General features: G+C 37.6%; 4 protein-coding genes across 7 annotated transcripts; 1 reads left to right on the top strand and 3 right to left on the bottom strand.

Moving 5' to 3' along the window:
* The first annotated feature begins 1,022 nt into the window (after positions 1-1,022).
* On the top strand, positions 1,023-3,567 carry LOC124190821. 4 transcript variants are annotated; one of them, XM_046583691.1, is made up of 7 exons: positions 1,023-1,214; positions 1,418-1,547; positions 1,782-1,928; positions 2,079-2,501; positions 2,602-2,784; positions 2,860-3,240; positions 3,361-3,567. In XM_046583691.1, exons 1-5 carry the CDS (start codon positions 1,081-1,083, stop codon positions 2,623-2,625), a joined length of 858 nt encoding a protein of 285 aa, XP_046439647.1. In that variant the 5' UTR covers positions 1,023-1,080; the 3' UTR covers positions 2,626-2,784; positions 2,860-3,240; positions 3,361-3,567. The 4 variants fall into 4 exon arrangements, with proteins under 4 accessions (XP_046439647.1, XP_046439643.1, XP_046439645.1 ...); XM_046583689.1 differs by adding an exon at positions 1,266-1,336 and having other exon boundaries at positions 1,027-1,188; positions 2,079-2,784; XM_046583687.1 differs by having other exon boundaries at positions 1,026-1,214; positions 2,079-2,784.
* A 3,122-nt stretch (positions 3,568-6,689) lies between these two features.
* LOC124190820 lies at positions 6,690-10,645 on the bottom strand. Its single transcript, XM_046583686.1, has 10 exons — positions 10,315-10,645; positions 9,738-10,243; positions 9,538-9,638; positions 9,212-9,447; positions 8,631-9,142; positions 8,358-8,476; positions 8,033-8,292; positions 7,470-7,975; positions 7,255-7,373; positions 6,690-7,185 (listed from the first exon to the last, which is right to left on the bottom strand). The coding sequence occupies exons 1-10, from the start codon at positions 10,557-10,559 to the stop codon at positions 7,123-7,125; spliced, it is 2,667 nt and encodes an 888-aa protein (XP_046439642.1). The 5' UTR covers positions 10,560-10,645; the 3' UTR covers positions 6,690-7,122.
* Positions 10,646-20,241: 9,596 nt separating this feature from the next.
* On the bottom strand, positions 20,242-21,362 carry LOC124189810 (serine/threonine-protein kinase/endoribonuclease IRE2-like). The gene is made up of 4 exons (XM_046582282.1): positions 21,048-21,362; positions 20,477-20,982; positions 20,294-20,400; positions 20,242-20,247 (listed from the first exon to the last, which is right to left on the bottom strand). The coding sequence occupies exons 1-4, from the start codon at positions 21,251-21,253 to the stop codon at positions 20,242-20,244; spliced, it is 825 nt and encodes a 274-aa protein (XP_046438238.1). The 5' UTR covers positions 21,254-21,362.
* Positions 21,363-24,065: 2,703 nt separating this feature from the next.
* LOC124189811 (serine/threonine-protein kinase/endoribonuclease IRE1-like) lies at positions 24,066-25,959 on the bottom strand. The gene is made up of 5 exons (XM_046582284.1): positions 25,905-25,959; positions 25,479-25,656; positions 24,749-25,406; positions 24,217-24,689; positions 24,066-24,159 (listed from the first exon to the last, which is right to left on the bottom strand). The coding sequence occupies exons 1-5, from the start codon at positions 25,957-25,959 to the stop codon at positions 24,066-24,068; spliced, it is 1,458 nt and encodes a 485-aa protein (XP_046438240.1).
* Positions 25,960-26,837: the final 878 nt, after the last annotated feature.

A 26,837-nucleotide genomic window follows, 5' to 3' on the forward strand; every position in this document is an offset into this window, starting at 1 on the left:
GTTATGGTTGGCAAAAGACACTCCTGTACAACAATGAGCTTCATTGGTCTGATTCATTTGAGGAATGCCACAAAATCTGCCTCAAAAGTGTAAGATTTGGTTCATTTTCTGTGCACTTGAATCGGTTGCATTTGATCTGTTTTTTTAAGACTCGGCTCGGCTTTGCTCGATTGAAGATTCTAACAGCCAAGGAAATCTAAATGTGGGAATTTTCCTTTATTCATTTCTAATTTCGAGGTAAATAAGTAACAACATTTGAAACTTTTAATTAAGTTGTCTTTTGAATTCTACACGACTCTTTTATTCATTTTTAGGAATTTTCTGCGCAAATTCTTAGATTCATTTTCACTTAATTAGTTAATTCATTCATTTCTTAAATTCAGAATTTTCTGCCGCACTCGTTTGCCTGGCAAGTGAAGGGCGAGCCGAGTAAGAACGTCAACTGGCACCGACTGGCACCAACAGTTAAGCATACGGCAAAGTCACGACCGGATCCTACCCGATCCTACCGCGTTGCCTTGCCCGATGGGCGCAACCAAATTGTCACCTACCAGGGCATAATAAAATGGATACGTCGTTCAAGTCAACTATATGAAGGAGAGGCCCAATATCCCGCACCTTCCTCGAACAACAAAAAACCATTAGCTAGCGATGGGCTTACGTTTACCCTGAAACCGGGATAGGGAAGCCAACACAGCCGTGAAGCGACCAGGAGTCTATAGCTCTGCTTAAAACGGTAAAAATACAAAATTCGTGTAATGAATCTGAGCGCTAGATGGCCATGGATCGCAAAACAAGAAAAACTGAGAGCACAGCGGACATCGAGCAGAGTCAGCAGACACAATTCTTTTTTTATTGGGGTAAAAGTAAAACGGATCGTCATATTGCTAATTGATTAAAAAAAAACATGATTTTATTGATTTTATTATCAGACGGAATATCTCTAATTTATGACGTCATAATAAAGCTATGAAAAAAGAAGAAGACATCTGGTGAGTGATGATCAAAATGAAGTTGTGTGCCAGCAGTGTTGCTGTCACTCTGTATAGCCCCCACACACCAACACACAGTCACACCGCTATGAGTCACACACTCAAGTCAACCCACGTTTGTCTCAATTTCATGTTTTTGCTGGATTTTAGCCAGCAAGTTTTCCAAGTAGAGTTTTGTTGTTTTTCAGTGACCCAGGTCTTATTTTTTTCCATTTCTGGTGTGTAAGTTAAAGAAGGAACACCCAGTTACAGTTTCTTTCTGTTGTCAATAAGGTTTGCCAATAATCTTGCCAGCTGAGCACTTGCACTCGGTCGTGCTTTGTCCAGGATTCTGGTTACGTGGGGTTTGTGCTTGTGCCTGCTAGTTTTTTTTTTTTTTTTTACTTACTTTTGTCTAATATGTTATATTATTCATTGTGGTTTAGACTAAAGATGGATGATTCCTGGGCCTTACCCTTTAATCCCGATGAAATTTTCATTTTGGAACATGACATAGAGATACTTACAGACCCTATTCTGGGTTTGTTACTCCTTGGACAGGAGAATGCTGATGAGGTAATTTTAGTTTAGACAATCTTCCGAGTCTAAGTATATTTAGGCTGGTATTGCACTATGGCAGTACTGGGTTCCTTGTGCAGCTGCTGACAGTGTAACCTATAGTCAAATGCTCCAAACAGCAATGTAGCGTATGTGTTTTAAAGTTGTTCTAGTAGATGCAAAAGTGTTTCAGAATTATGTCCTCAGTATTGTATTGATAACCAATTGTTGCTGTATTGAATATTTCTTAAGGTGGATGTTGAAACTTTCTTGGATTTGGAGAGATTCCTGTTTGGTGATAATCCAGCAGACAATACACACGGAGATGTGTTTCAGGATTTTGTTTTTGAAGTGAATCCCCAAAATGGGCAGACGGTCACTGCAGGGGGACTCGAAGAGGTAACTTTATTTATGTGTTATGAAATGCATTTTTTTTTTTACTTTGCTAAAAGCAGTTTGAGAATTGTGAGTGCAAAAAGCAGTGGTGTAATCATGTACACAATGTGTACCACTTGTATGTTAATGCATGATTCTTTTTACTCTATCTAGGATGGCTTTGACCAAGAGCAACGTGCGAGAAGTGGAATGTATGAGGAAACTGGGAGGTCTGTCTCTCAAACGGAGACCAAACACCACACACCTTCCCCAATTCCTACCTCGTCAGCAGCCGAATGTCTTCCCGCTGCAATCAAATCAGTTGTGCCCGCGGCCGAAACACCACGTGGGCGTCCGAAAAAGGCCGCAAAGTCAGCTTTGGACCTGAAGATCGACAAATTGTTGAATCTACACAAATCCATCCGTCAGGGTCGCCGCCGTAAATTATCGCTCCCAGGCGACGGGCGTCGTAATGGAATGATGTTAAGTGCCATACAACGACTGTTGTCATTGAAAACCGATCAAGGGAAAATCCCCCGCGAGGCCAGTGAATTGGTGGCAGCTGGAGTTGCCGAGAAAGACGTTGGTGCCGTTGAGGTAATGCTCTGTCTTCCGGAGTCCAATCTTAATTCGAAGATCAGTTTTCCGGCCAATTTGGCCTCTCTTACTGGGTTAAGAGGACTTCTGCTAAGTCTAGAGGGCGAGGAGTCTGTCGAAGTGAAAAAAGAAAACGGAATCTCTGAGACGGAAGTGAACTGCTTGGGAGATCCAGTTGAGGATCAAAAGCTGCTGTTTGTACTTAACAAGTGCTTTCGATCATGGGCCAGACCGTATTTTGATATCGAGGCTCCTGTTGATGAGAAGAAGAGAATGGACTAAGGTTGGTTCTGCTTTGTATAACAAGTGTTTCAAATTTTTCTAAATTTTATCTTCTTTTTCTCTATTTCATTTCTAGTCTGGTCAAATCCCGCTAAGGACGCGAGACACGCGACTCGTATTTTGATTAAATTTTCGTATGTATTTACGTCTGTATATATTGTTTTCAAAATTCTTGAAACTGATAACCGTTATCATAATTTTAGAAACCCTTGTCTAGTACATGGTCAAAATTTATTTCTTAAACATCAAAATTTATTTGTTTACATTCAAGTTAAAAATTACCTTATTAGCTACTTTAATACTTCACTTATTAGCTACTTCAACGCCAACGTGATCAACATTGTCCGCTCGTCCTTACGGAACTTCCGCACCAGAACCTACGACAGCGATTCCATTTGGAGTCAGACGCGTTTTATAATAGGAGACTGTTCCAACAAAGCTAAACGATTCAGCAAAGGTGATGACTAAGTTTGTTCCGTTACCAACTTGGCAATTTCCTTTTTTTGTTTTTCTAAGTTTAGCGAATTTCTAAGTTTTAACATTCCCCGTTTTGTCTTCTATCTTTTGCTTTTTTTAGATGTGATTTCCTAATAATTGGGATAAGTCAGTGCGATTTCAAAATCGCGCCGCTTTGATTGAGAATTTCGCCGCTGCAATCGCATTGCCATGACAAAGGAATTGGACGTAAACAACTAAACATTACAATGGCCCTTAAACTTGAATGATTCAGTTCCAGCTCAGCAGTGGTTGAGGTTGTCATTCGGTGTTCTCAGAATGGATAGTTTAAAAAACTGTAAGTCTTGAAGTCACATTTTGTTTTTCTGTTTTCCATTTTGTTTTTCACGTTATTCAAGTGTTTTCTGTTTTAAGCCATTTCTCCATCCAGTTAACTCTGTGTTTGGGCGGTTTGGGGTTACTTTCAGTTAAATTAAGACTAGTTAAGTGATAGCTACTTTTTGGGGGCTGGGACCTACGTGGAGTTCCAATCTTTCTTCCTGTTAAGTATAGAAAAGGTGGGGGGGGAGGAGAGAGACTAGTCTGCCTGATCGATGCAACCAATCAATAGTCAACAAAACAGTTGTTAAAGGTTTCCCTGTGACTGATGAGATTGTTTCATGATCTTTCTGTTGCTACCTCACTAAAATTCTTTCTCACAAAGTGTTACTACTCTGCAGTGATAGAGAACTAGACGAAATAATAACTTGTCATATTTCTAAGGACTCTGCTAATTTTTGTTTGGTGAAATTTTTCAAAACAAAATTTGACCATGAAGTGCCTAGACATTCCAGCACATTCCTTTTTTAGAAGTTGAACGATTGATCGAATGATTGCCAGGCCAGCCTATGTCAATCGTGTTCTTTTCTTGTAATATTGATGTACAGGACGTTATAATACCGTCATTGTTTGAGTTGCTTTAGACTTTGATTCGTTTTCAATTTTCGTTGAAAGCAGACTATTCATTCGTTTCACTTACATGAATGTTTTCAAACATCTTCACAAACCATTTTCTTTGTGCTATAATTGTCTCATATCTCATGTTTTTTTGTTCTTTTTTTGTTTTTTTGTTTAAATAGGTGACCGGAGCAAAGATCTTTCTAATTGGAATCAATCTTCTTCCACTTCTACCTTAGTGTTTCATGCTGTCATCAACATGAGCTGCACCATTTCATGGTAGGATTGAAATCGAATCAGTTTTTTAATCTGCTAAAAGTAAACTTCAGCAAATGATGACTAATGAAGTACTCATTGTCATTTGCTTTAGTTGTAGACGGCTAAGAGTTAAATAGCCTTTTTTGTGTGTGTTTCAATATTCCCGGTTTGCGTCGTTTATTGAAACAACTGACAAGTCAATAGAAGCAAGCCTTCGCGATAAGGTTCATTTCACGTTCACTTGTCGGTTCAAGCTGCAAGGAAAGAGAAAAAACGGTCGGTCTCTTTTTTTTTGCATTCAACAGGCAGTTTGCGATGCGGTATAGGCTCAAAGCTTTTGAATTGTTTTGTTTCTATTTTTCTTCCACATTGGTATCTTGTACTCGAAGACAAGGATACAGATACTGCAGTTGGGTATATTGCCAAGAAAGTTCTGTAGCATTTCCGAATTTTTTTGCGATCTTGTTACGTAATACGTCCGTGACGAGACCTTTGTAACTTCCCTCGATCGAATACGAGGATGAAAACGCACAGGAAATGAAAAAAGTAAATGACTAAAACCTTTCACATTTTTTATTAACTAATTTTATTGCGTTTTTTGAAAAGCTTATTTTTTTATTAGCTCCAGTTGTCTACATAATAAATTCTTAACAAAGGTATATACCGTACTATAGAACCCAGTGTTTATTAAAACTTTATTCTTTTGCTTGTTTGCTCAGCGATTCATATGTTGTTGATCAAGTAATTGCAAGATTTCATCGCGATTTTCTTTGTGGTAATTTTCCTGGAAGAAGGTGCACGTTTCTGAAGTTACGTTGAATCCTCTTTCAATCAAAAGACCTACAATTTTTATTAGATTTTTCTTATCCCACAATAAAGTGAGTGCATTCGATCCGTCGTTTGTCTTGCGATTGACGTCGATGTTCGTTGTGTTCACACATTTTAGTGAGAGCATTTTCTCCATATTTATTTTTGCAATTGACTACGATTCCTTTTTCAATCCAGAGATTAACCATAGCAACAAAACTTTCATCTTGATGATTCTGAAAATTTTCACACAAATAAACAAGAGAATTTTTGCCCTTCCAGTCCGCTCTGTTGACGTTAGCCTCGTTTTTTATCAAAAGAACTATTTCTTGTGCTGCCAATCCTTTTCTGTCTTTGGCATTGATATCCACACCTTGTGTCAGTTTTCCGATATCTTCCACGCTTGGATTCCGTTTAGCAATTAAAGTTAACTTTAATTGCATCTGGGGTTTTAAAAGGATCAACACAGGATGAACGTTAAATAATAGTTAAGACACGTTTTTTTAATACCTTTTGTAACCTTGTTTTCGAAATCTTTTTCTGGGTCGATTAACAACAACACACGAAGTAATTCGGGTTTTTGGCTCTTTTTCTAACATTCTGGTGATTGTATTACAAAAATACGAATCTTTCCCGTTTCTATTATACCGAAATTTTTTTGTAATCGGCTTCCACTCGACTTACTGGAAACATTGGCTGGTTTATTTATTCGTATGTTGATTTGAATTTGATGACTTGTGGTGCCAAAGGGATGAACCCCTCCCCCTCTATAGTATGCTTTATTTATAAGACTGAGAAAATGTGCGATCAACCGGTTTTTTCTATGATAAGCGTTATGATTAGGAAAGTAAACAGGAAAGTGAGATTGCGTTGCAGTAACGTCTGTTATTGTAATCTGCTTGAAATCGACCAAACCGGACCAATCCTGCTGGCTCCCTTTTAAAATATTTTTAATGTCTTTCTTAAAATATGGGTATGTATGATGTTGAGGACGTTATAACGTTCACTTTTGGGTTGCCGTGGAATTCTTTTCCGTTTCCAATTAAAACTTGATTATGTCACACAGATTATCATGGTTGTAACTGCGACATAACACGGGTAGCGTATGCTTAATCGTGACTGCAAGTGATCACTCACAAGTAATAACAAACTATCGGCCCGGCCACGCCTTTGAATATGTTATCAAAATAAATCTAAAAAAGAGACTAAGAGGAGCGTCGACGATGATGGGTTGCCCTGACGACGAAAGATTTGAAAACAAACGGTAATAGCGGTAATACATGCGTTAAGTTCCATCGCCTGACAACGCTTTGCAATCTTCGTTGTCGAGAATATTAAGAGTCTTATTTGGTCCATACCTGATTGTTGCTGGACAAGAAGTTGCTGATCGTTAGATTTTTTCATTCGGCGGTTTTGAATCGATAAAATAAGACAACATTTTGCATCAAATCAAACATGACCATAGATAAGTTTAATGAACTGACTAATTCAGTACAAGGATACAAGAACCCGAATTTTATTCGAACTTCATTCGTTTGGTCACTGGTTCATCTGGATGTAGTTGATCCAGCAATAACAAGATTTCATCTCGATTTTCTTTGTGGTATTTTTCCTTGAAAAGGGTGACCGTTTCTGGAGTCACATTTAATCCACTTAGCATTAGAAGACCCATAATTTCTTTAAGATTTTTTTGATGATTTTGGTGATTGTCGCACAATAAAAGGAGAGCATTTTTACCCTTGCTGTCTAGTGAATTGACGTTGGCTCCGTTTTGGATCAGGAGACTAAATATTTCTAACGCATTACCACTTCCACTTTTGTTTTCTGCCATTTGTAATAGTGGTGTCAATCCTTTTTTGTCTTTTGCATTGATATCCACACCTTATTGTATCAGTATTTTTATTTCTTTCACGCTTGGATCTTTTTTTGCAACTAAAGTGAACATCTGGGACGGAATTTAAAAGGAATAAGTCTGGTCAATATTAAGTAATATAGTAAAACAACTTGTTATTACCTTTTTCGTCCTGATTTCCCGGGTGTTAATGAGTAGATTAACGACATCAGATGATGCTATTCGTTTCTCTGGTTGTTTTTGTAACATTTTTTCCATTATTTTACGAATGTCTTTCGTTTCTATGTATTTAAAAACGAAATTTACGTAAAAAAAATTATTGTAGTATTCTTGTACGCACTAATTTGTTTTTCATATATCTTTTTCATATAACTTACCGGGGAGAATAGTCGGTTCCTTTGTTCGTACGTTCAATGGAATTTGATCTCTTTGAGCACCAAAAGGATGAATCCCTCCCGAAAGGAAGTAGCCAAAGACAAGACCCTCTGCAAATACGTCGCTCTTGACGGTTCCTCTTTTCTGAATGTCGGTTTCAGGGGGACTCTCGTCGTCCAGTAATGCCAATATTTCCGGCGCGAAATAATCGTAAGTTCCCCTCACTCCACTCATGGTGAAAGTTCCCCTTTCGTTGACACGTTTACTGTAACCAAAATCTGCCCACTTCATTAAAACCTGATTAGTTTGTGGATTCACCCAAATGAGGACGTTCTCTGGCTTGATGTCGCGATGGACTAATCCCATTTGATGAATGTATTCGAGTCCTTTAGCCAACTGGAGAAGCACTTCTGTTTCTGGTGGCATTGGGCCATTGTATTTTTTCGGGTCATTTTCTTTGAGAAATATTCTATCTAACGAGGCATCACACAATTCAAGGACAAAACATCTAAAAATAAATTTTCATAAATATTTTTCAAATGATAATTCCAAAACTAGGTAATACTTAAAGTTTTTGTCCTCCTCGACATGAAGCAATTTGACGACGTTTTCATGATCAAATTGTTTAAGGGCATTTTCTTCTCCTTCACAGCTCGCGGCTTTCTCTATAAGAAATCGTTTGACGGCTACTTTAGTTTCACCCCAAGCTCCTTCATAAACAGTGGCAAAACCTCCTATTCCTAAAATCTTTCTACGATCAATAGTCAACATGCCACCAAATGGACTAAATGCTGAATACGCTGAGACTGACATCAGGTCCGAATTCTAGAAGTAACAATGATGGTGATTAGGCCTATTTAATAATAGCTCGCCACACAAAGTTATCTTACCTTTTTTACCGTGGTTTGCGTGAAATTTATTAACAGATTAAAGACATCTGACGATGTAATTCGATTATTTGGTTTCTTGTCTAACATTTTTAGGATAATATCACGAAATTCTTTTTTTTCTGTTAAAAAAAAATATGTATTATCTTATTACTGTTTTTCGTATTGACTTACTGCTACTGGGGAGGTTGGTCGGTCCTTTTGTCCGTACGTTTACTGAAATTTGAAAACTTGTGGAACCAAAAGGCTTTGACCAAAGGCTTTGACTCAACTTACTGGGAAGATTGGCTGGTTCATTTGTTCGTAAGTTGATTTGAATCTGATGACTTGTGGTGCCAAACGGATGAACTCCTCCCGAAAGGAAGTAGCCAAAGACGAGGCCTTCTGCAAATACATCGCTCTTGACGGTTCCTCTTTTCTGAGCTTCGTTTTCAGAAGAACTGGCCTCGTCCAGTAATTTCAATATTTCCGGTGCGAAATAATCGATTGCTCCTCTAACACCGCCCATCGAAAAAGAACCTCTTTCGTTTACTTCGAAACGTTTACTGAAACCAAAATCAGTCCATTTCATTAGAACTTGTTTAGTTTGCGAATTCACCCATATGAGAACGTTCTGTGGCTTGATGTTGCGATGTACTAATCCCTTTTGATGAATGTACTCGAGTCCTTTAGCCAACTGAAGTAGTACTTCTGTTTGTGGTGGCATTGGGCCACGGTATTTTTTCGGGTCATTTTCATTGAGAAATAGGTGGTCCAAAGAGGCATCACACAGTTCAAGGACGAACATTCTATAAACCAAACATATTTTCGGAAAGTTTAAAAATGCCAATTTGAAAACTGAATGATTTTTTAAATACTTGAAGTCTCTGTCCTTCTCCACGTGAAATAATTTGATGACGTTGGTATGATGTAACATTTTTATGACCTTCTCTTCTTTTTCCGTGGTTGCGGCAGCCCATATAAGAATTCGTTTGACTGCCACTTTCACTCCACCCCAAGCACCTTCATAAACAGTACCAAAACCTCCAACTCCTAAAATCTTTGTATGATGAATGATTAACTTGCTATCAAATGAACTAGGTGAGGTGGACATCTGGGATAAATTAAAAATGGAAAGTTCTTGTGAAAATTAAACTGATAGTTTTGAGGCAGCATTTTAACCGGTTTTAACACCTTTTTTTACCGTGATTTGCATGAGTAGATTAACGACATCAGAAGATGTAATTCGTTCCATCGATTCTTTCACCAACATTTTTATAATTATATTATGAAATTTTTTATTTTCTGTTAAAAAAATCGAAATTTTAGGTCGAAAATTTTTTTTGAAATGATATTCGTTTCGTTTAAAATATTAATTTTTTGTTTGTTTTCATATTAACTTACTGGGGAGGTTGGTCGGTTCCTTTGTTCGTACGTTCAATGGAATTTGATAATTTGGGGTACCAAAGGGATGAACCCCTTTCGAAATGATGTAGCCAAAGACGAGACCCTCTGCAAATACATCGCTCTTGACGGTTCCTCTTTTCTTAGCTTCATTCTCAGTAGAGCCAAGTTCGTTCAGAAATATCAATATTTCCGGTGCCAACCAATTGAATGTTCCCTTCACTTTACTCATGGTGAAAGTTCCATTTTCGTCGACAGATTTACTCAAACCAAAATCGGTCCATTTCATCACAACCTTGTTAGTTTGTGGATTCACCCAAATGAGAATGTTCTCTGGCTTGATATCGCGATGGACTAATTCCTTTTGATGAATGTACTCGAGTCCTTTAGCCAACTGTAGAAGAACTTCCGTGTCTGGTGGCATTGGGCCGCTATATTTTTTCGGGTCATTTTCTTTGAGAAATAGTTTTTCCAAAGAAGCATCACACAATTCAAGGACGAAAATTCTAAAAAAAAAAAATTAAATTTCTGTATTTTTTACATTTTAAAAGCCATGCTAGGTTAGTATTTAAAATACTTAAAGTCTATGTTTTCCTCCACGTCAAATAATTTTATGACGTTTTCGTGATCAAGTTTATTTAACGCATTTCCTTCTCGTTCAATCTTCGTGGTTTTGTCTCTCGCAACGTTTTCTACAAGAATTCGTTTGACGGCTACTTTAATTCCACCCCAAATACCTTCGAAAACGCTGCCATAATTTCCCATTCCTAAAACCTTTTGACGATCAATGGTCAACTTGTCGACAGATGAACTATCTGCCATTTTGCAAAACACGCACTGGATAAAGTTGATTTCACTTTTCACTACAGGGCGTGGTCTTCAGAGCTAGAATATAACAGAACCGATGGAAAAGAAGCATTATAACCGACTATCAATTCGTATTATGATAAGAAATTTGATAAGAATAGTCATGACATGAGATAAAAGAGAAATAACGTTGCCGTGTTGCAACTTATATTATCTTCGTCCATTAGAAATAAAAACCAACTTGATCTCTTTGTTGCAATCATAGTGTTGCAATCGACATAGTTAATAACAGGGATAGTTTTTTTTTGTATTACGGTTATTACCTCGTCAGAAACTACATTTTACTGCGATGTTTGCTTTGCCCTTCCCACAGCCAACAGCCATATTATTCATGTCTATACTATCGTGAGGATTTTCTTTTCAATTAGCATTAAAAATTCGTCGACGATGAAATTATATTCTTAATTTTGTGTCGTTGGCTGAATTCAGCTGAATTTACGCCCTAAGCTCTATTAAGAAAACTTTGGCAAAGAATTCTGCTAGCCCCAATATTTGTTTGGTGTTTATTTGTCTATATGATATTGCAGAGAGCTTCCCGTATAACATTTTTCGTATCGACGAATCACTTATTATTGACTTCCTATAAGGTGGACCTAATAGAAGGAAACAAAAATGACTCACCCGAATACATGCAAGTTGATTCCACGTTCTCTGATTCGGGAGAACCTCCGGGACTTGAATTGAGAGCGTATTTTTTCAAAAATCTTTTATTTTGTACATCAAGTAAATTACTATAGATTTAATTATTAGAAGTAATTAATAACATTTATTTTGTATTTCTTTTATGTAGTCTAGTATGACTAGTATGATTTCAGATTTTTTCTTAACACGCGCTTAAACAATTTTCGTTAAAAAATTTCTTTCTCTCACGATCTTTGTTTTTCTCCCTCTCGTATCTTTGTGGCGGCGATCTCAGTCGTCACGAACGTCTCTTCGGTCGTCGTTGACCATTTTCGATTATTTGATTTCTGTAAACAATCAACAGCTGTTTAAACAGGCGAGATGAAAGAGACAAAAATTATACAGCATGTAATTATCAGTGAATTGATTTTCCCTGTCTAGTTAGAGTTATTTACTACAGCATGATCAAAGAATTCAGTGACAAGAATTTAAAAAAATGCAATCAAGTTATTTTTTCTAAACAAAATTGTTCACAAAATTGAAGACTGTAATGTTCTAAAAGGTGGGAATTCAATCAAATTTGAGGTATTTGAATTCGACCCCAATAGTAAAAAGCATTGTACGTATATTTAGTGTTGCTAGCAAGATTTTATCGGTAGTTAGTTACCTTTTGTTTTTTTTTTAAGAGCAAAATTTTTGAATTTTTGAACAACAAACATGCAAAATTTACTGTGGAAAAAAAAAGAAATGCATAGCGAAAATCTTCTCGCAAGAGTTCTAGGTTTGTGTTGCGCGTTCGTATGGTGGGCAAAGTTAAGGGAGGTCATGTTTACACGGGACTAAACAGAAGCTCAACTAAATGTGTTCTTAATTCTCCTATGGCCAAAGCTATCTGCCCCTATGGCCATAACCCATAAGCCATCTTCGATGTACACGTCTGTAAACGCTTCTTCACGTGATGCCTCCGTATTAGTCTGAGTCTTCATGAAAGCATTGTAAGCGTTGTTTACTATTTGCACAATAGTTGTACGGGATTTTTCGGTTTTTCTAATTAAATGGATGTCTTATTTCTGTCCATATAGTCAATTTTGAAATCCGTCACGTGAGATGTGCTAATCAACAATTGGCCAAGACAAATAGAAGAATGGTGGCTAAATAAAACTTGGTGAGATGATCAGCGCCCAGCGGGTTGTCGGACGCTTGTGATCACTGATCAAACTGCTTTTAACGTTTTGGATTTGGAGCGGTTTGAATTTAAGGGGGAATCGATTTTTAAAATGATTTCAATCGATATATATATAAGTATTGCTAATTATAGTGTCGTCTGCTGTCATGATTTACTTTCGAAAAAGAGAGTAGACCACGAAGGTTATTACGGGTTATTATACACCTTATACACGTTACAAAGAATTAGGAACGATCACTATTATTTGAAACTGTGCATGTGGTTGCACGAAAAATTGCACAACAAATAAAATTACAAAATGTGGTCGTCGTGTTAACTCATAACATGTCACTTGTCTATTTTTAGAATCGCTTAATGGCCAAGCTCCATGCTGTTTAGCAGGCAAATAAAACATTGTCTGAGCTTAAAATAAAAGAGATCAAAGAGATTGAAGAGATACAAGAGAAAATAGAACCTGATCCAAGTGTTTGAAATGTTAGTTCAGACTGCTTTTCATTGATCACGTAAGCAACTTGTTGATGCATATGAGCACAGTTTGTTCACACTATCAATATGTAACCATTTTCTTTGTGCAGATTTGAGGCCTCCATCAACCATCATAACCAGAACAAGAAATTCAAGTTGTGCTTGTGCTGGTATTGACCTGTCACTGGCAACAAGCCCTCATTGCTTGGGTAATTATGATTTTCATTACTCTTATTCACTTGTGACCTTCTAGATATTTTAAATGATGCATTACTTGCATGAATGCAATCTCTCACATGGAAACCTTTTATTCTTCTATTTATTAGAAATTGGGGTTTACACGCTGTCTCATTTTCAACTTGTTCTTAATACTTATTGTTTCTGTCAATATTTTTTCTAAATAATTTTGTATTTTTTGTTTAGATAAACAGCACCCGTTTTGGATAAGAGAATCTTCTGATGTCGTTCGAGTTCTTCCCCTTTCCTGAACTCTGCTGTCCTCGTGTACTCCCATGTGAGGTGTGGGTGTATTCACGAGGACACCCTTTTTCCCTCCTGGTGGATTCAACTTTCCAGCGAATGGATCGAGCACTTGTGGATGGATGCCTGGCTGTATTTCCCAGGCTAAAAGGTAGGAGAAAATGTCTCTATTATTCCTTTGTGACTTTTGGGTGGCTTGATTGTAAATCGTAACATAGTACGGAGTACGATTATTCCTGAGCTATGAGACTGGAACTGTTTTTCTCTTGGCGTTTTCTGTTGCCTCAGTCAGGGTTAGGGTTTATTAAACAATTCATTTATAGAACGACTGCAGTTCAGGCTCGGTTTTGTACCCACAACTTTGTCTGTGGGGTCAACAATTAAATTCAAAAATTTAGTTAACTTTCCACACTTTCCACACACGAAGCTAAGTGCAACTAGTGCATTTTCTATCCAAGACTAACTTACCGCCACACCAGCACTTGCTTGTTAATTCGATAGATGGTAGCCGTTGTCGGTTTTCTAAATAACCTGAATTACGAATCAGAGTTATCGTGAGAAATCAATTTACCTATAACTGGGATTCATTTAAATTGACTTCTCTCTTAGGCATAGTTAGAACAAAACCTTGATTTTATTTTCTTTGTTTAGAATCATAAAAATTCAATTTTTAACGCAATGTGAAAAGAAAGAGACTCGGACGTTTGATGCCAACACATTTCCATTTAGGATGCGCTCACATTTTTTCTCCATTTTCCGTATTGTCTTTGGCGACCTTAATCATTTCCTTAATGTCATTAGACGCAGATCTTCACGCAGATTTTTTGTCGCTAACTTGAACGTACACGAACGTACATTTTAGCGTAGGATTCTAACGTCAGTTGAAGTGACTTTTCCAATTTTTTTTTTTTTTCAATTGGAATGGCATTTCTCTCTACATTTTTTACTTTGGCTGAAAGTCGGTCATCCTTGGAGAATTCACCACGTCAAAATAAATTCTTGTTGTATCAAAAATATGCACAACCACGTGATATGTAACTGCACGATGTATTTCAAATCACCTTCAAGGATTTCGAGCGTTTCATTTCTGTCTAAAGTTTTCTTCACATCAACTCGTACATCTTTCCAAGTGATTTGAATCTTTTTATTTGAGATTTTGTCTCTATTACGGGCTGAGGCCTTTTCTTTGGTTCTCTTCAATTCGTCTTACGCTTCGTTCAACATTTGTCGGGCAGGTTCAAGCGATTCTTCTTGGAACTCGTGGACGAGAAATGCCAGCCAAGCACCCAACTTGCATTTCCAAGTGTCTTCCCAGTATCTCTTTTTTTCGCTCACATTTCTTTCCGCTTGTTCAATTTCCTGCTGGAACTCGTCGTCCTTTTTCATTTTGGCTTCTTCTTCGCTTTTGATCGCTTCCTCAATCATCCCCTTAATCTTGTCCGTAATATTCTTCGTAATGACATGCTCGCTTTTCATTAGGGCTTCGATTATCTGTTGAATTAGATTCCCAAATGAATGAAAAGCATCACAAACTTCTTTTAAAAGTGCTGCCATATCGTCAGCCGCTTGTTTGATTTTATCCAGTCGTCTGCGCAATAAATCCGTATCTTCATTGTCTTCTGTTTTAAAGTATTACATGCAATCCGCTACGTAATCAGGCACCTTTTCCATCTCAACTTACCGAAACTTGCGGTTATTCGTTATAGGTTGCTTGTTAATCTGGATGTTGTTTGCAAGACATTATTGCGATTTTTTCCAAAATAATTTCTCTGGATGTAGTCGCGCGTTTCCTCAGTCACTTTGATTCCACTTTGAATTAAAAATGTTATAACGTCGATTAAATTTTAGTTTTCATAAAATGCGCACAATAAAGTGAGATCATTATATCCGAATTCGTTTATGCAATTGATATCGATCCCCTTTTTAGGGTTGGTTGCGGCAGCGCATATACGAATAAACAAAAAATATAAAGACAGAATTATCATTTGATGAAGACAAAATGAATTAGTCAGCGAAGGGGCCAGGAATGAAGAGAGCGTTATGTATCCAAAACCTACGACAAAAGACTTTAAAATAAAAGTTGTTCGACGTTGTTTAAAATCAAAATCGACTATAAACAACGTATTTTCTAGTATTTTTTCTTCTTCCAATTAATTCGTCTCATTTCTGTCAACATTTCTCGTCCCTAATCTACATTTTTTTGAAGCATCAACAAAGGACTAACAAGAAAATAATTATTTTCTTCTCTTCGCCTATCCCGGGACTTTCCCTCCCTCCCCAAAACGCTGGCAAAATCCATTGCACTACACGTCTTTTTCTATTTCCAATTAGTGTGAAACAAAAAATCCCAACAAGGTCCAAGTCAAAGAATGTGGCAGCAAAAAGGAGAAATTTGAAACAAAGGTTACATAAAGGTCAGACAACATGTTAACCGTGTGGCGTAAATGTGTATGTGAAAGGGGGGAAGAAGAATCTTGCAACAAGTTCAACCCCCGTTGGCGAGATGAGCAACCAATTGAACGATTCAATTCCCTGTTCCCCATGAGAAGAAAAGAGCTCTCCCTACACGCGTGAAGATATGGTTGTTGTTGTTGTTGACGGTGGTGGTTGCGGCGTAGAAGGGATAAATCGAGCGATTGAAACGGTTCTTTTTTCCTAAATGATGATTAATCAGTGTGATAATACATCTTGACTCCTAATGCAAAGAATGACGATCAAAATGAAGAAAATAAATTTGTCAAGTCCTAAATGGATCTATCGGATAAATTCGTCCACGAGTGTTCTGATTTTCTACGATGGTGAAAGAAGCACCTCGACACACATTGGGTTCAAGGTTCAACCAAACTCTTTTTGTTTACCTCCTCCTTTCTTTCATCTCTTTTTTTTTGCACCCACAACACACCAGACATATACAGAGAGAGAGAGAGAACGGTAGAGATGGGGGTGCGGTTGGTGGCAAAATACAAGTTGTTGTGTGTAATAGGCAGTCAGGCAGATGCGTTTTCGAAATTGTAACAAAAAGTCCGACCCAGTTATTCCCTTCACACTCTTTACTTCGCCGTCGCCTTGGCCGTCGCATGTTAATTAACCTTTTCAAGGAGACTTGGAGCGGTCACGGGAACCACCAACCTCAATGCCCATATTATTGACGTGGTGAGCCTGCTTATCTTTACACCTATCGTTGCGATATTGATGTTGGTGTTGTTGCTGCTGCTGGACAGTTGCTGGTCCCTGGCTAGAAGAGTTTGTGGACGGGGCTGCAGCGCCGGGTGTTCGACCTGGCAAACCCGGCCGCGAGCCCGTTTTACCCTGATTAGCTGCCAACTTCGTTTGGGCAACCCTCCTCCTTTCACGTTCCTGCTCCAGCTCACGCTCCTTGACTTCGCGAGCCATTTGTTCCAATCGATCCTTGTTTTGTTGGGCCATCTTGGCGTAAGAAATACCAGATGGAGGAACAGGGGCGACAGCTGCTTTAGCTGGTGCCGTTTCAGATGTACCGGAAGGCACTCCAGTTGTTGGATGTTGCAGTTGTTGCTGATGGTGGTGGTGTTTGAGCTGTTGTTGAGTTTGCGCTTTGGTCGGCTTCGAAGTATTGGCTTGTTGGACAGTTGAGCCCGGAAATGGCTTTTCCTTTTTCCCCTGTGACGTAGGCGGCGTGAAGGCAAGAGTGGACTTTGCGAGATCACCGTTAGGCAATGGAGTTGGCTGGCTCTCGACTGAAATTGCCTTGGTAGTGCCCGCCGTTGGTGCCCCCGATTGCGTCACCACGGAAGCTGCAGAATTACTGGCTAGAAAACAAGGAATTAGAGGTCGTTTAACCAATCTAAATTTGATTCTTTCTTATTGCAATTAATAATTGAAACAGTAGCCTAGTTATTGGTTCTATTCAACCAGTAAGAATTCACCAACTAAGTTAACCACTACAATCGTACAATCTATAAACTCGCGCGCCCTTTAAATTTACTATTCTCTTTTAAGTTGTTGAAGTTGTTATACTTACCGCTGGTTAGATCAGCAGACGCCATATCTTCTCCTCAGGTTAAAAAGCAAAAAACCTTTCGATTATAGGTTGTTGAATACTTGACTGCTTGAATACTACTTTACTTGTCTTCACCACTATTCCTGCCAACTATTTTCACCGACGTTTGTTGACAACTTGCGTCCTGCATCTTCCACGAATCGCTTAAAGCAACTCGGGGGCTGTCCATATATTACGTAACGCGATGAGGGGGGGGAGGGGGTTGCAAAAAGTGTTACGAAATGTTACAGGGGGGAGGGGGGGAGTTTTGAAAACGTTACGTAGCAAGGCCGAAAATTTTTTTCAAATAAAAAAAGTTAAAACAGTGGCAAAAATATCGATTTCCCACGCTAAAATGTAACTAAAATGGTTCGTCTGTTTAGTTTTTTGTTTCCCACGAATAAACACAGGAAATACAATTCCCCTGAGTGCTGAGCTCGAGAAGCTAATGATCGAGCAAAGCCCTCAGGGGAATGTCGAAATAGGTTTTCAATGATTGTCGTCATTGCAGTTCAGACTTTGCGTTATGCCAGTCATCATTTTAAATCAAGAAAATTTTGTATTTTGTATTTTTAAATTCACTGGGGGGGTTTTGTTTTTTGTTACGTAATTAGAAGGGGGGGTGTCTGTTTTTTTGTTACGATCCGTGACAAGGGGGGGAGGGGGGGTCCAAAAAGGTGAAAAATTGCGTTACGTAATATATGGACAGCCCCTCGCTGCATTTTGCAGAACAGGCCAAGCCCCCTCCCTCCCCCCGCTAATAAAAAAACGCAAAATCGATGTACAGATCATATATTAATTCATTTGAATTCATGCTGGAGCAAAAATGATTTTATTTTATTTTCAATGAAGTATAGAATTTTTAAAATTGGATTGAACGCAAAAAGAGACATAACCACAACTAAATCTAAGCCATAATCTTCAACAGTTCCAGGTTAGTGTTGAGCGTCTGGGTGGTTATGAATAGGCGACACGGGACTAGGACGTTTTGATGCCAACCATTGTCATTTAATAAGATGCGCTCACATTTTCCCTCCATTTACCGTATCGCCTTCGCTGGCCTTAAACAGTTCCTTAATGTCAGGAGATACTTCATCTTCACGCAGATTTTTCTTGCATATTAACGGAGTGATGCGTCTTGGCGCAGGATTCCAACGTCAGTCGAAGGGATTTTTCTAGTTAATCGATTGGAATTGCTGCATGCCTCTCTACATTTTCGACTTTAATTTGCTTCAACCTTTCGATCGAAATCCAAACACACCCAAGTTGCATTCACTTAGATTTCTTTCCGCTTTTTCAATTTCCCGCTGAAACTGTTTTTCCTCTCTATTTTTGGCTCTACTTTGCTCCTTATATCGTTTCTTCAATTCTTTTCTTAATCCTTCCCGTAATATTTTTCTTCTTTACACGATTCTTACATTCCTTTCAGGCTTCAATCACTTGTCGAATCATCTGATCCATTTTGTCAAAAGCATCGCAAACTTCTTTTGAAATTGTTGCTCCGTCGTCACCCGCTTTTGTTTAAATTCCATCTAGTTGTTTATTACGCAATAAATCCGTATCTTCTTTGTCTTCTGTTTTCAAGTACCAATCTGCTACGTAATCGTTATCTTCTTCTACTCAAATCAACTGGCGGCCATTCGTGCATTCGTTATACAGGGTGCTTGTTAATCTGGATGTTGTTAAACAAGTAATTGCAAGACTTGAGTGCGATTTTTTTTTTAAATAATATGTCTGGAAGTAGTCACGCGTTTCTTTAGTCATTTTGAATCCACTTTTGATTAAAAATGTTATAGGCCTAACGTCGATTAAATTTTATTTTTCATAAAATGCGCACAATAAAGTGAGATCATTATATCCGTATTTGTCTTTGCCGTCTTTGCAATTGACATCGATCCCATTTTCAATGAAAAGTCGAGTGATGGCAAAAAACTTTTGTTTTTATTTTGTTTACGATTTTCGCACCAGAACACGAGAGCATTTTTACCGTTGCTGTCGAGTGAATTGACATTGGCTCCGTGTTGGATAAAGAGACTATAACTATGTCAATCAAATTATCACTTATCTTTTTACTATCTGCTAAGCGTAATAATAATTAAAAAAAAAAAAAACCGTTTTTAAGGTGTCAATCCTTTTTCATCTTTGGCATTGATACCCGCACCTTCTCGGTATCAGTTTTCCGATTTCTTCCACGATTGGGTTCCCTTTCGCTAGTAACGTAAACATTTGCTGTAAGTTCTAAAAGAAAAAAAAAACTTGTTCATGCTTAATAAATTAATAATAATTAAGAAAATATTTTCTCAAAGTTTTTTTTTTTTTTCTTACCTTCAGGATAATTTGGGTGAGTCGATTAACAACGTCAGACGAAGTAAATCGATTTTTTGGGTCTTTTTCTAACATTTAGCTGTGTGATTTCTGGAATACTTCGCAAATTTTGCAAAATTTCGGCCAGCTCATGGTCGGCTTTTCCCTGATCATTGGAATGATTCGAAGCGAAATCGTCCACCGAGATACGTATATATACATCGTCACTGTGCCGGCCACCATCAACGCTGCTGTTGCTACTGCTGCTGCTGCTGCTCCCATTGCCAATCCCAATGCGATTTATTCCGACTGAGCAAGCCTTGTCGCTGTGGTCGCGGTGGCTGGATTGCAGGTTTGAGAAATGAATGTTCGGTTTTCGAAGAAGATTTAATGCGCTCTCCTTCACTCCTACGGCGATGAGATGAAGAGGCACTGGCCGGCGACTGATGTTTTGCCTTGTATTCTTTCAATATAATCTCCTCCTCAATCTTTTTCTGTTCCTCCTCCTTCCGTGACTTCGCGTGAATTATAAAAGAAACAAAACTGGTTAAAATTAGTACTAGTTAAAACTGGAATAAAACATTTTTGTAAAGTTTTTTTTTTTTTTTGCCTTACCTTCGGGATAATTTGGGTGAGTCGATTAACAACGTCAGACGAAGTAATTCGATTTTTTGGGTCTTTTTCTAACATTTCTTTGATTATGTTACAAATTTCCCCCGTTTCTATACGAAAACAGAAATTTACGTTTGACAAAAATTAAATTGATATTCACAATTATTCGTTTTCCATGCAACTTACCGAGAAGATTGACTGGTTCATTTGATCGTAAGTTGATTTGAATTTGATGACTTGTAGTGCCAAATGGATGAACCCCTACCGAAATGAAATAGCCAAAGACGAGTCCTTCTGCGAATACATCGCTCTTGACTGTTCCTCTTTTCTGAACTTCGTTATCATTAGAACTGACCTCGTCCAGGTATTTCAATATTTCCGGTGCGAAATAATCGTATGTTCCTCTAACACCGCTCATCGAGAAAGAACCCCTTTCGTTGACACGTTTACTGAAACCAAAATCTGCCCACTTCATCACCACTTGTTGGGTTGTAGAATTCAAGCTGATGAGCACGTTCTGTGGCTTGATGTCTCGATGGACTAATCTCTTTTGATGGATGTACTCGAGTCCTTCAGCTAACTGGAGAAGAACGTATAGTTCTGGTGGCATTGGGCCGCGATATTTTTTCGGGTCATTTTCTTTGAGAAACAATTTTTCCAAAGAGGCATCACACAATTCAAGGATGATAATTCTATAAAATATTTATTTTCGAAAAGTTTTAAGAATGCTAATTCGACTGTTTAATTTTTAAAATACCTGAAGTCTTGGTCCTCCTCCATGTGAAATAATTTGATGACGTTGGGATGATCCAACATTTGTAGGGCCTTGACTTCTCGTTCATTACTCGCGGCTTTTTCTAGAGGAATTCGTTTGACTGCCACTTTAGTTTCACACCAAGTACCTTCGAAAACAATGGCAAAACCTCCCTCTCCTAAAATCTTTTTACGATCTAAGGTCAGCATGCTAACAAATGAATTTATAACTTGCCATAACACTTAAATATGGGTTTACTTTCGCTCAACTCAAGGGTGTGGTACTTGATGCGAGAAGTATATAACAGTATCTACAACGCTTTTACATTAAATCTAGTGATAAAATTTCTTTTATCTTTTTTTTTATGATAAGTTGATAAGCACGTAGCAATGGGATACATAGGTTGTTTTGTTGCCCCCTTTATTATCTTTGACTATTTTGAAATCCATTAACTGGGACCTTCATTCAGCCATTCCGTCATTCTTGATAATAAGACATAAAATTTGGTTTTATCTCAGCAAGTCCTCAACAGCTGATGCCATTTTTTTGCGGTCTTTGAAGGAATTCGTTTGAAATGAATTCCACCGCAACATTATAACAATAATGAATAGCTTTTCCCTAAAAAGAAACTCAAGTTAATTTGCTTCACATTTAACTGAAGAGTGTTGTCTTTAGAGCGAGAAATGTAACCCCCCAAAAAAGTAGGCTGCAATGAACTTTTTAAAAATTAACTTTGATAAGCATGATTAAAAATAAAAAATGTTTTCCTTTGTGGGTACAATTTTTATCTTAATCCATTTGAAAATAATTAACCCGGTATCTTTTCAGCCGTTACTTGATACTTAATAACACGCGTCATTTTTGTAATTTTTTAAAATTAGCAACTCATCAACAGTTTCTGTATTTTTTTTTCTATGGCGACTATAGTCTATAGTTAATTTGCTCCCTCTTCAATGTTCAAAAGAAATAAAAAATTTTGTTGTTGTGTTTAGGAGCCCAATGATTTTAACCTTGTTAGCCAAATACTTTCAGAATTTCAGCGTTAGATCTCTTATATATTGGCCTATACCATTTGAATTCTGACATTTCAACCATCAGCTAGGATTCACTTTTCAACTGTTATATCTGTTATCGCTGCTGAAACAGTTGACATAAAAATCTAGCGGCAATGAATTAGACAACAAGTGTGGTGATTTTATTCTCCAAAAATGCCTTGAGGTCCTGAACTCCCTCGACAGTCACCTTCGGTTTCTTGAGCATTTTGGGCGTTGACGTCCCGTCTTCTAAGTCACGTTATCTGGCGCAAAAGTCACGCGTGCGGTGTAGATAAAGTTCAGATTGGACCCCGTCATGGAATCGGATGGATGTGACTCAACTTTGCGGAGTCTTTGGACAGTTTCTTCCAGAAGGGACCTTTGCGTGAAATAACTATGTCATGATCAATTTACTTTTAGATGAAACTTTGATCATTTGATGAAACTTTGTCGTCACTAATTTAGGCTAAGGAACTGAAATACTTGAAAGGCTGGTAGGATTTCTTATCCAAGAATTCTTAGAAAACATGAGGACAGATTTGTTTTGCAATATTTTGTTTTTTCTAGTCGTTTTCTGTGACCTCAGTCAGGGTTAGGCTTTATTTAATAATTTATTTATAGAACGACTGCAGATCAGGCTTGGTTTTGTACTGACAACTTTGTCTGTTGGGGAAACAAATCAAATTTAATCAAAAGTAGTTTAACTTCCACACTTGAAACAAAGCGCAACTAGAACATTTTCTTACCAAGACGAACTTGCCGCCACACTAGCACTTGCTTGTCAATTCGATAGATGGCAGCCGTTGTCGGTTTCCTCAATCTCCTGAATTACAAATCAGTGTTATCGTGAGAAATCAATTTACGGTACCTATAATCGAGATTAATTCAAATTGTTGACTTTGTCTCCTAGGCAAAGGGGGTTAGAGCAAAACTTTTATTTTATTTTATTTATTTTCTTTTCTTTGTTTAGAATCATACAAATGGGAAACGTAATGCGAGATCGAAAAAAAAAGGGAAATTAAGCAAAATTATTTATCGTCTGCGTTGGACAAGAGTTCCAGGTTTTTGTTGAGCTGGTCTGAATAGTTGGCTGATTCCGGGGTACAGGTCGACACGGGACTCGACGTCAGCTCATTATCGACATTTGCCAGTTGTAGAATTTTGTACTGGCGAAACCAGCGGGCGCTGGTTCGATCAGCAGAGGCCATAACTTCTCCACAGGATAAACAGCAGAACACCTTTCGATTACAGGTTTTATTAGCTTGACTGCTTGAATGAATACTGCTCTACTTATCTACACCACTATTCCTGCCAGAAAAATCGATGCAGATCGTATTAAAATTCATTTGAAATCATGTTGGAGCAAAAATGATTTTATTTGATTTTCAATGAAATATAGAATTATGAAAATTGGATTGAACGCACGAAGAGACATAACCGTAACTAAATTTAAGCGAAAATATTCAGCAGTTCCAGGTTTGTGTTGAGCGTCTGGATGGTTGGCCAAATAGGCGACGCCGGCATCGAACGTTTGATGCTAAACGTTTCTTCTTTAATTTTCTTCAATCTTTTTTCGGCCTTTTCGAACATTTGCCGGGGCATATGCCTATTCAAGCGATTCTTCTTTAGGCTCATGGCGAAAAAACGAAATCCAAATACACCCAACTTTGATTTGCTGGTGTTGTCCCAATCGTTTCCGCTTAGATTTCTTTCCGCTTTTTCAATTTCCCCGCTGAAACTGTTTTTCCTCTTTGGCTCCACTTTGCTCCTTATCGTTTCTTTAAATCTCTCCTTAATCCTGTCATTGTCCTGAAATTGTTGCTCCGTCACCAGCCGCTTTTTTAAATTCTATCCAGCGCGTCTGCGCAATTTATCCGTATATCTTCTTCAAGTATTCTATCGAATCCGCTACCTTAATCGGTACCTTCTTCTACTCTAATCAACTGGCGGCCATTCGTTATAGTATGTCGGTTAATCTGGATGTTGTTTAAACATGAAGTAATTGCAAGATTTCATCGCGATTTTTTTCTTCATAATTTCTCTGGAAATAGTCACGCGTTTCTTTAGTCACTTTGAATCCACTTTTAATTAACAATTTTATAACGTCAATTAAATTTTTGTTTTTGTAATATTGGCACAGTATAGTGAGAGCATTATTTCTGTATATGTTTTTGCCATTGACATCGATCCCATTTTTAATCAAAAGTCGAATAATGTCGATTAGATTTCCGATTCTATAAGATCTGCACAATAAAATGAGAACATTATTTTCGTATTTGTCTTTGCAATTGATATCGATCCCATTTTTAACAAATAGATTGAGTATTGTCAAAAAGCTTTTGTTTTGATATTGTTCGCGATTTTTGCACCACAAAAGGAGAGCATTTTCGCCGTTGCTGTCCAGTGAATTGACGTTTGCTCCGTGTTGGATCAAGAGAATAAATATTTTTACCAAATTTTCACTTATCTTTTCGCTTTTTACTAAGTGTAAAAGCGGTGTCAATCCTTTTTCATCTTTGGCATTGACATCCAAACCTTCTTGAATCAGTTTTTCGATTTCTTCCACGATTGGGTTCCCCTTTGCAATTAAAGTGAACAACTGCTGTGAATTCTGAAAGGAAAAAAACTGTTTATTGCATGGTAAAAGTCAAGAAAACGTTTGCCTTATACCTTCAGGATAATTTCGGTGAGTCGATTAACGACATCAGACGAAGTAATTCGATTGTTTGGGTCTTTTTCTAACATTCTTGTGATTGTATTCTGAATGTTGGTCGTTTCTATACCGGAAAGTTTTTGTAATAAGCTTTCACTCGACTTACTGGGAAGATTGGCTGGTTCATTTGTTCGTAAATTGTTTTGAATTTGATGACTTGTGGTGCCAAAGGGATGAACTCCTCTCGAAAGGAAATAGCCAAAGACGAGTCCTTCTGCGAATACATCGCTCTGGACTGTTCCTCTCTTCTTATCTTCATTATCAGTAGCGATCTGATCGTCGTCCAGTAATTTCAATATTTCCGGTGCGAAATAATCGTGTGTTCCCCTCACTCCGCTCATTGTGAATGTTCCCCTTTCGTTGACTTTTTTACTCAAACCGAAGTCAGCCCACTTCATCACCACTCGTTGGGTTGTAGAATCCAAACGTATAAGTACATTATGTGGCTTGATGTCACGATGGACTAATCCCATTTGATGAATGTACTCGAGTCCTTTAGCCAACTGAAGAAGAACTTCTATTTGTGGTGGCATCGGGCCACTGTATTTTTTGGGGTCTTTTTCTTTCAGAAATAGTTGGTCCAATGAGGCATCACACAATTCAAGTGCGAACATTCTATGAAAAATTGAATCTGGAAAAGTTTCAAGTATGCTAATTAGAAAACTGTTTGATTTTTTTTTTTAATACTTGAAGTCTAGGTCCTCCTCCACGTGAAATAATTTGATGACGTTGGGATGATTTAACATTTTTAGAGCCTTCTCTTCTTGTTCGTTGGTTGCGGCATCCCCTACAACAATTCGTTTGACGGCTACTTTCACTCCATCCCGTAAAGTACCTTCGAATACAGTGGCAAAACCTCCCACCCCTAAAACCTTTTTACGATCAAAGGTTAGCATGCCAACAAATGAATTAATTTGCCAGAAACACTTAATTAAAGGTCAACTTTCGCTCAACTCAAGGGTGTGGTATTTGATGCGAGAAATATATGACAGTATCTACAGCACTTTCACATTAAATTTAGTGATAAAATTTCTTTTATCTGGCTTTTTTATGATAACTTGATAAGCACGTAGCAATGGCATACATAGGTTGTTTTGTAGCCCCCTTTATTACCTTTGTATATTTCGAAATCGATTAACTGGGTACCTTCATTCAGCCATTCCGTCATTCTTGATAATAAGACATAATTTAAATTTGGTTTTGTCTCAGCAAGTCATCAGCAGCTGATTCCATTTTTTGCGGTTTTTGAAGGAATTCGTTTGAAAAGAATTTCACCTCAACATTCTAACAAACGAAAAGCTTTTTTCCTTAAAATATACTCCAAATTAATTTGCTTCACATTTAACTGAAGAGTGTTGTCTTTAGAGCGAGAAATGTAACCCTCTCAAAAAGTAAAGTGCACTTTTTTAAATAATAACTTTGATAAGAATGATTAAAAATAAAAAAAATTTTCCTTTGTGGGGGCAGTTTTTATCTTTATCCATTTGAAAATGATTAACCAGGTATCTTTGCAGCCGTTACTTGACACTTACTTATAACGCGCATCATTTTTGTAATTTTTTTTTTAAATTAGCAACTCAACAAGTATCTGTAAATTTTTTCTATGGCGACTTTAGCCCTATAGTTTATTTGCTCCCTCTTCAATGTTAAAGTAAGATACAACATTTTTGTGTTTAAGAGCCCAATGATTCTAACCATGTTGGCCAAATTCTTTTTAATTTCAGCGTTAGATATCTTGTTGTACCATTTGATTCCGACATTGGATACCGTTTTCAACTGTCAGATTTGTTATCGCTGCTGAAACAGTTGACATAAAAATATAACGCTAATATATTAGACAACAAGTGTGGTGATTTTATTCTCCAAAAATGACCTGAGGTGCTGAACTCCCTCGACAATCACCTTCGGTTTCTTGAGCATTTTGGTAGTACCACAAAACTTGAAATCATTTTCACAACTGTTTCATTTTCAATTAAAATCTTATGTCAAAATTTAAAAAATGCTGAGAGAAAATTGTTTGTCTAATTTACGTGGTAATATTTATTA

The sequence above is a fragment of the Daphnia pulex genome, chromosome 3, assembly GCF_021134715.1.
Source record: "Daphnia pulex isolate KAP4 chromosome 3, ASM2113471v1".
NCBI classification, from domain to species: domain Eukaryota; kingdom Metazoa; phylum Arthropoda; class Branchiopoda; order Diplostraca; family Daphniidae; genus Daphnia; species Daphnia pulex.

Excerpts from the sequence above, each read along its gene's own strand:
- LOC124190820 (XM_046583686.1), bottom strand. The coding sequence starts at position 10,559 with ATGGCAGATAGTTCATCTGTCGACAAGTTGACCATTGATCGTCAAAAG. Across the intron at positions 9,448-9,537 it reads ATCTACTCATGCAAATCACG|ATGTCCACCTCACCTAGTTC; the intron begins GTAAAAAAAGGT and ends AATTTATCCCAG. Across the intron at positions 8,293-8,357 it reads CGCAAACCACGGTAAAAAAG|AATTCGGACCTGATGTCAGT; the intron begins GTAAGATAACTT and ends TGTTACTTCTAG.
- LOC124189810 (XM_046582282.1), bottom strand. The coding sequence starts at position 21,253 with ATGCTGACCTTAGATCGTAAAAAGATTTTAGGAGAGGGAGGTTTTGCC. Across the intron at positions 20,983-21,047 it reads GAGGAGGACCAAGACTTCAG|AATTATCATCCTTGAATTGT; the intron begins GTATTTTAAAAA and ends AATATTTTATAG. Across the intron at positions 20,401-20,476 it reads TGAACCAGTCAATCTTCTCG|AAACGGGGGAAATTTGTAAC; the intron begins GTAAGTTGCATG and ends GTTTTCGTATAG.
- LOC124190821 (XM_046583687.1), top strand. The coding sequence starts at position 1,081 with ATGAGTCACACACTCAAGTCAACCCACGTTTGTCTCAATTTCATGTTT. Across the intron at positions 1,548-1,781 it reads GACAGGAGAATGCTGATGAG|GTGGATGTTGAAACTTTCTT; the intron begins GTAATTTTAGTT and ends ATATTTCTTAAG. Across the intron at positions 1,929-2,078 it reads CTGCAGGGGGACTCGAAGAG|GATGGCTTTGACCAAGAGCA; the intron begins GTAACTTTATTT and ends TACTCTATCTAG.
- LOC124189811 (XM_046582284.1), bottom strand. The coding sequence starts at position 25,959 with ATGACGGAATGGCTGAATGAAGGTACCCAGTTAATCGATTTCGAAATA. Across the intron at positions 25,407-25,478 it reads GAGGAGGACCTAGACTTCAA|AATGTTCGCACTTGAATTGT; the intron begins GTATTAAAAAAA and ends AATTTTTCATAG. Across the intron at positions 24,690-24,748 it reads TCACCGAAATTATCCTGAAG|AATTCACAGCAGTTGTTCAC; the intron begins GTATAAGGCAAA and ends TTTTCCTTTCAG.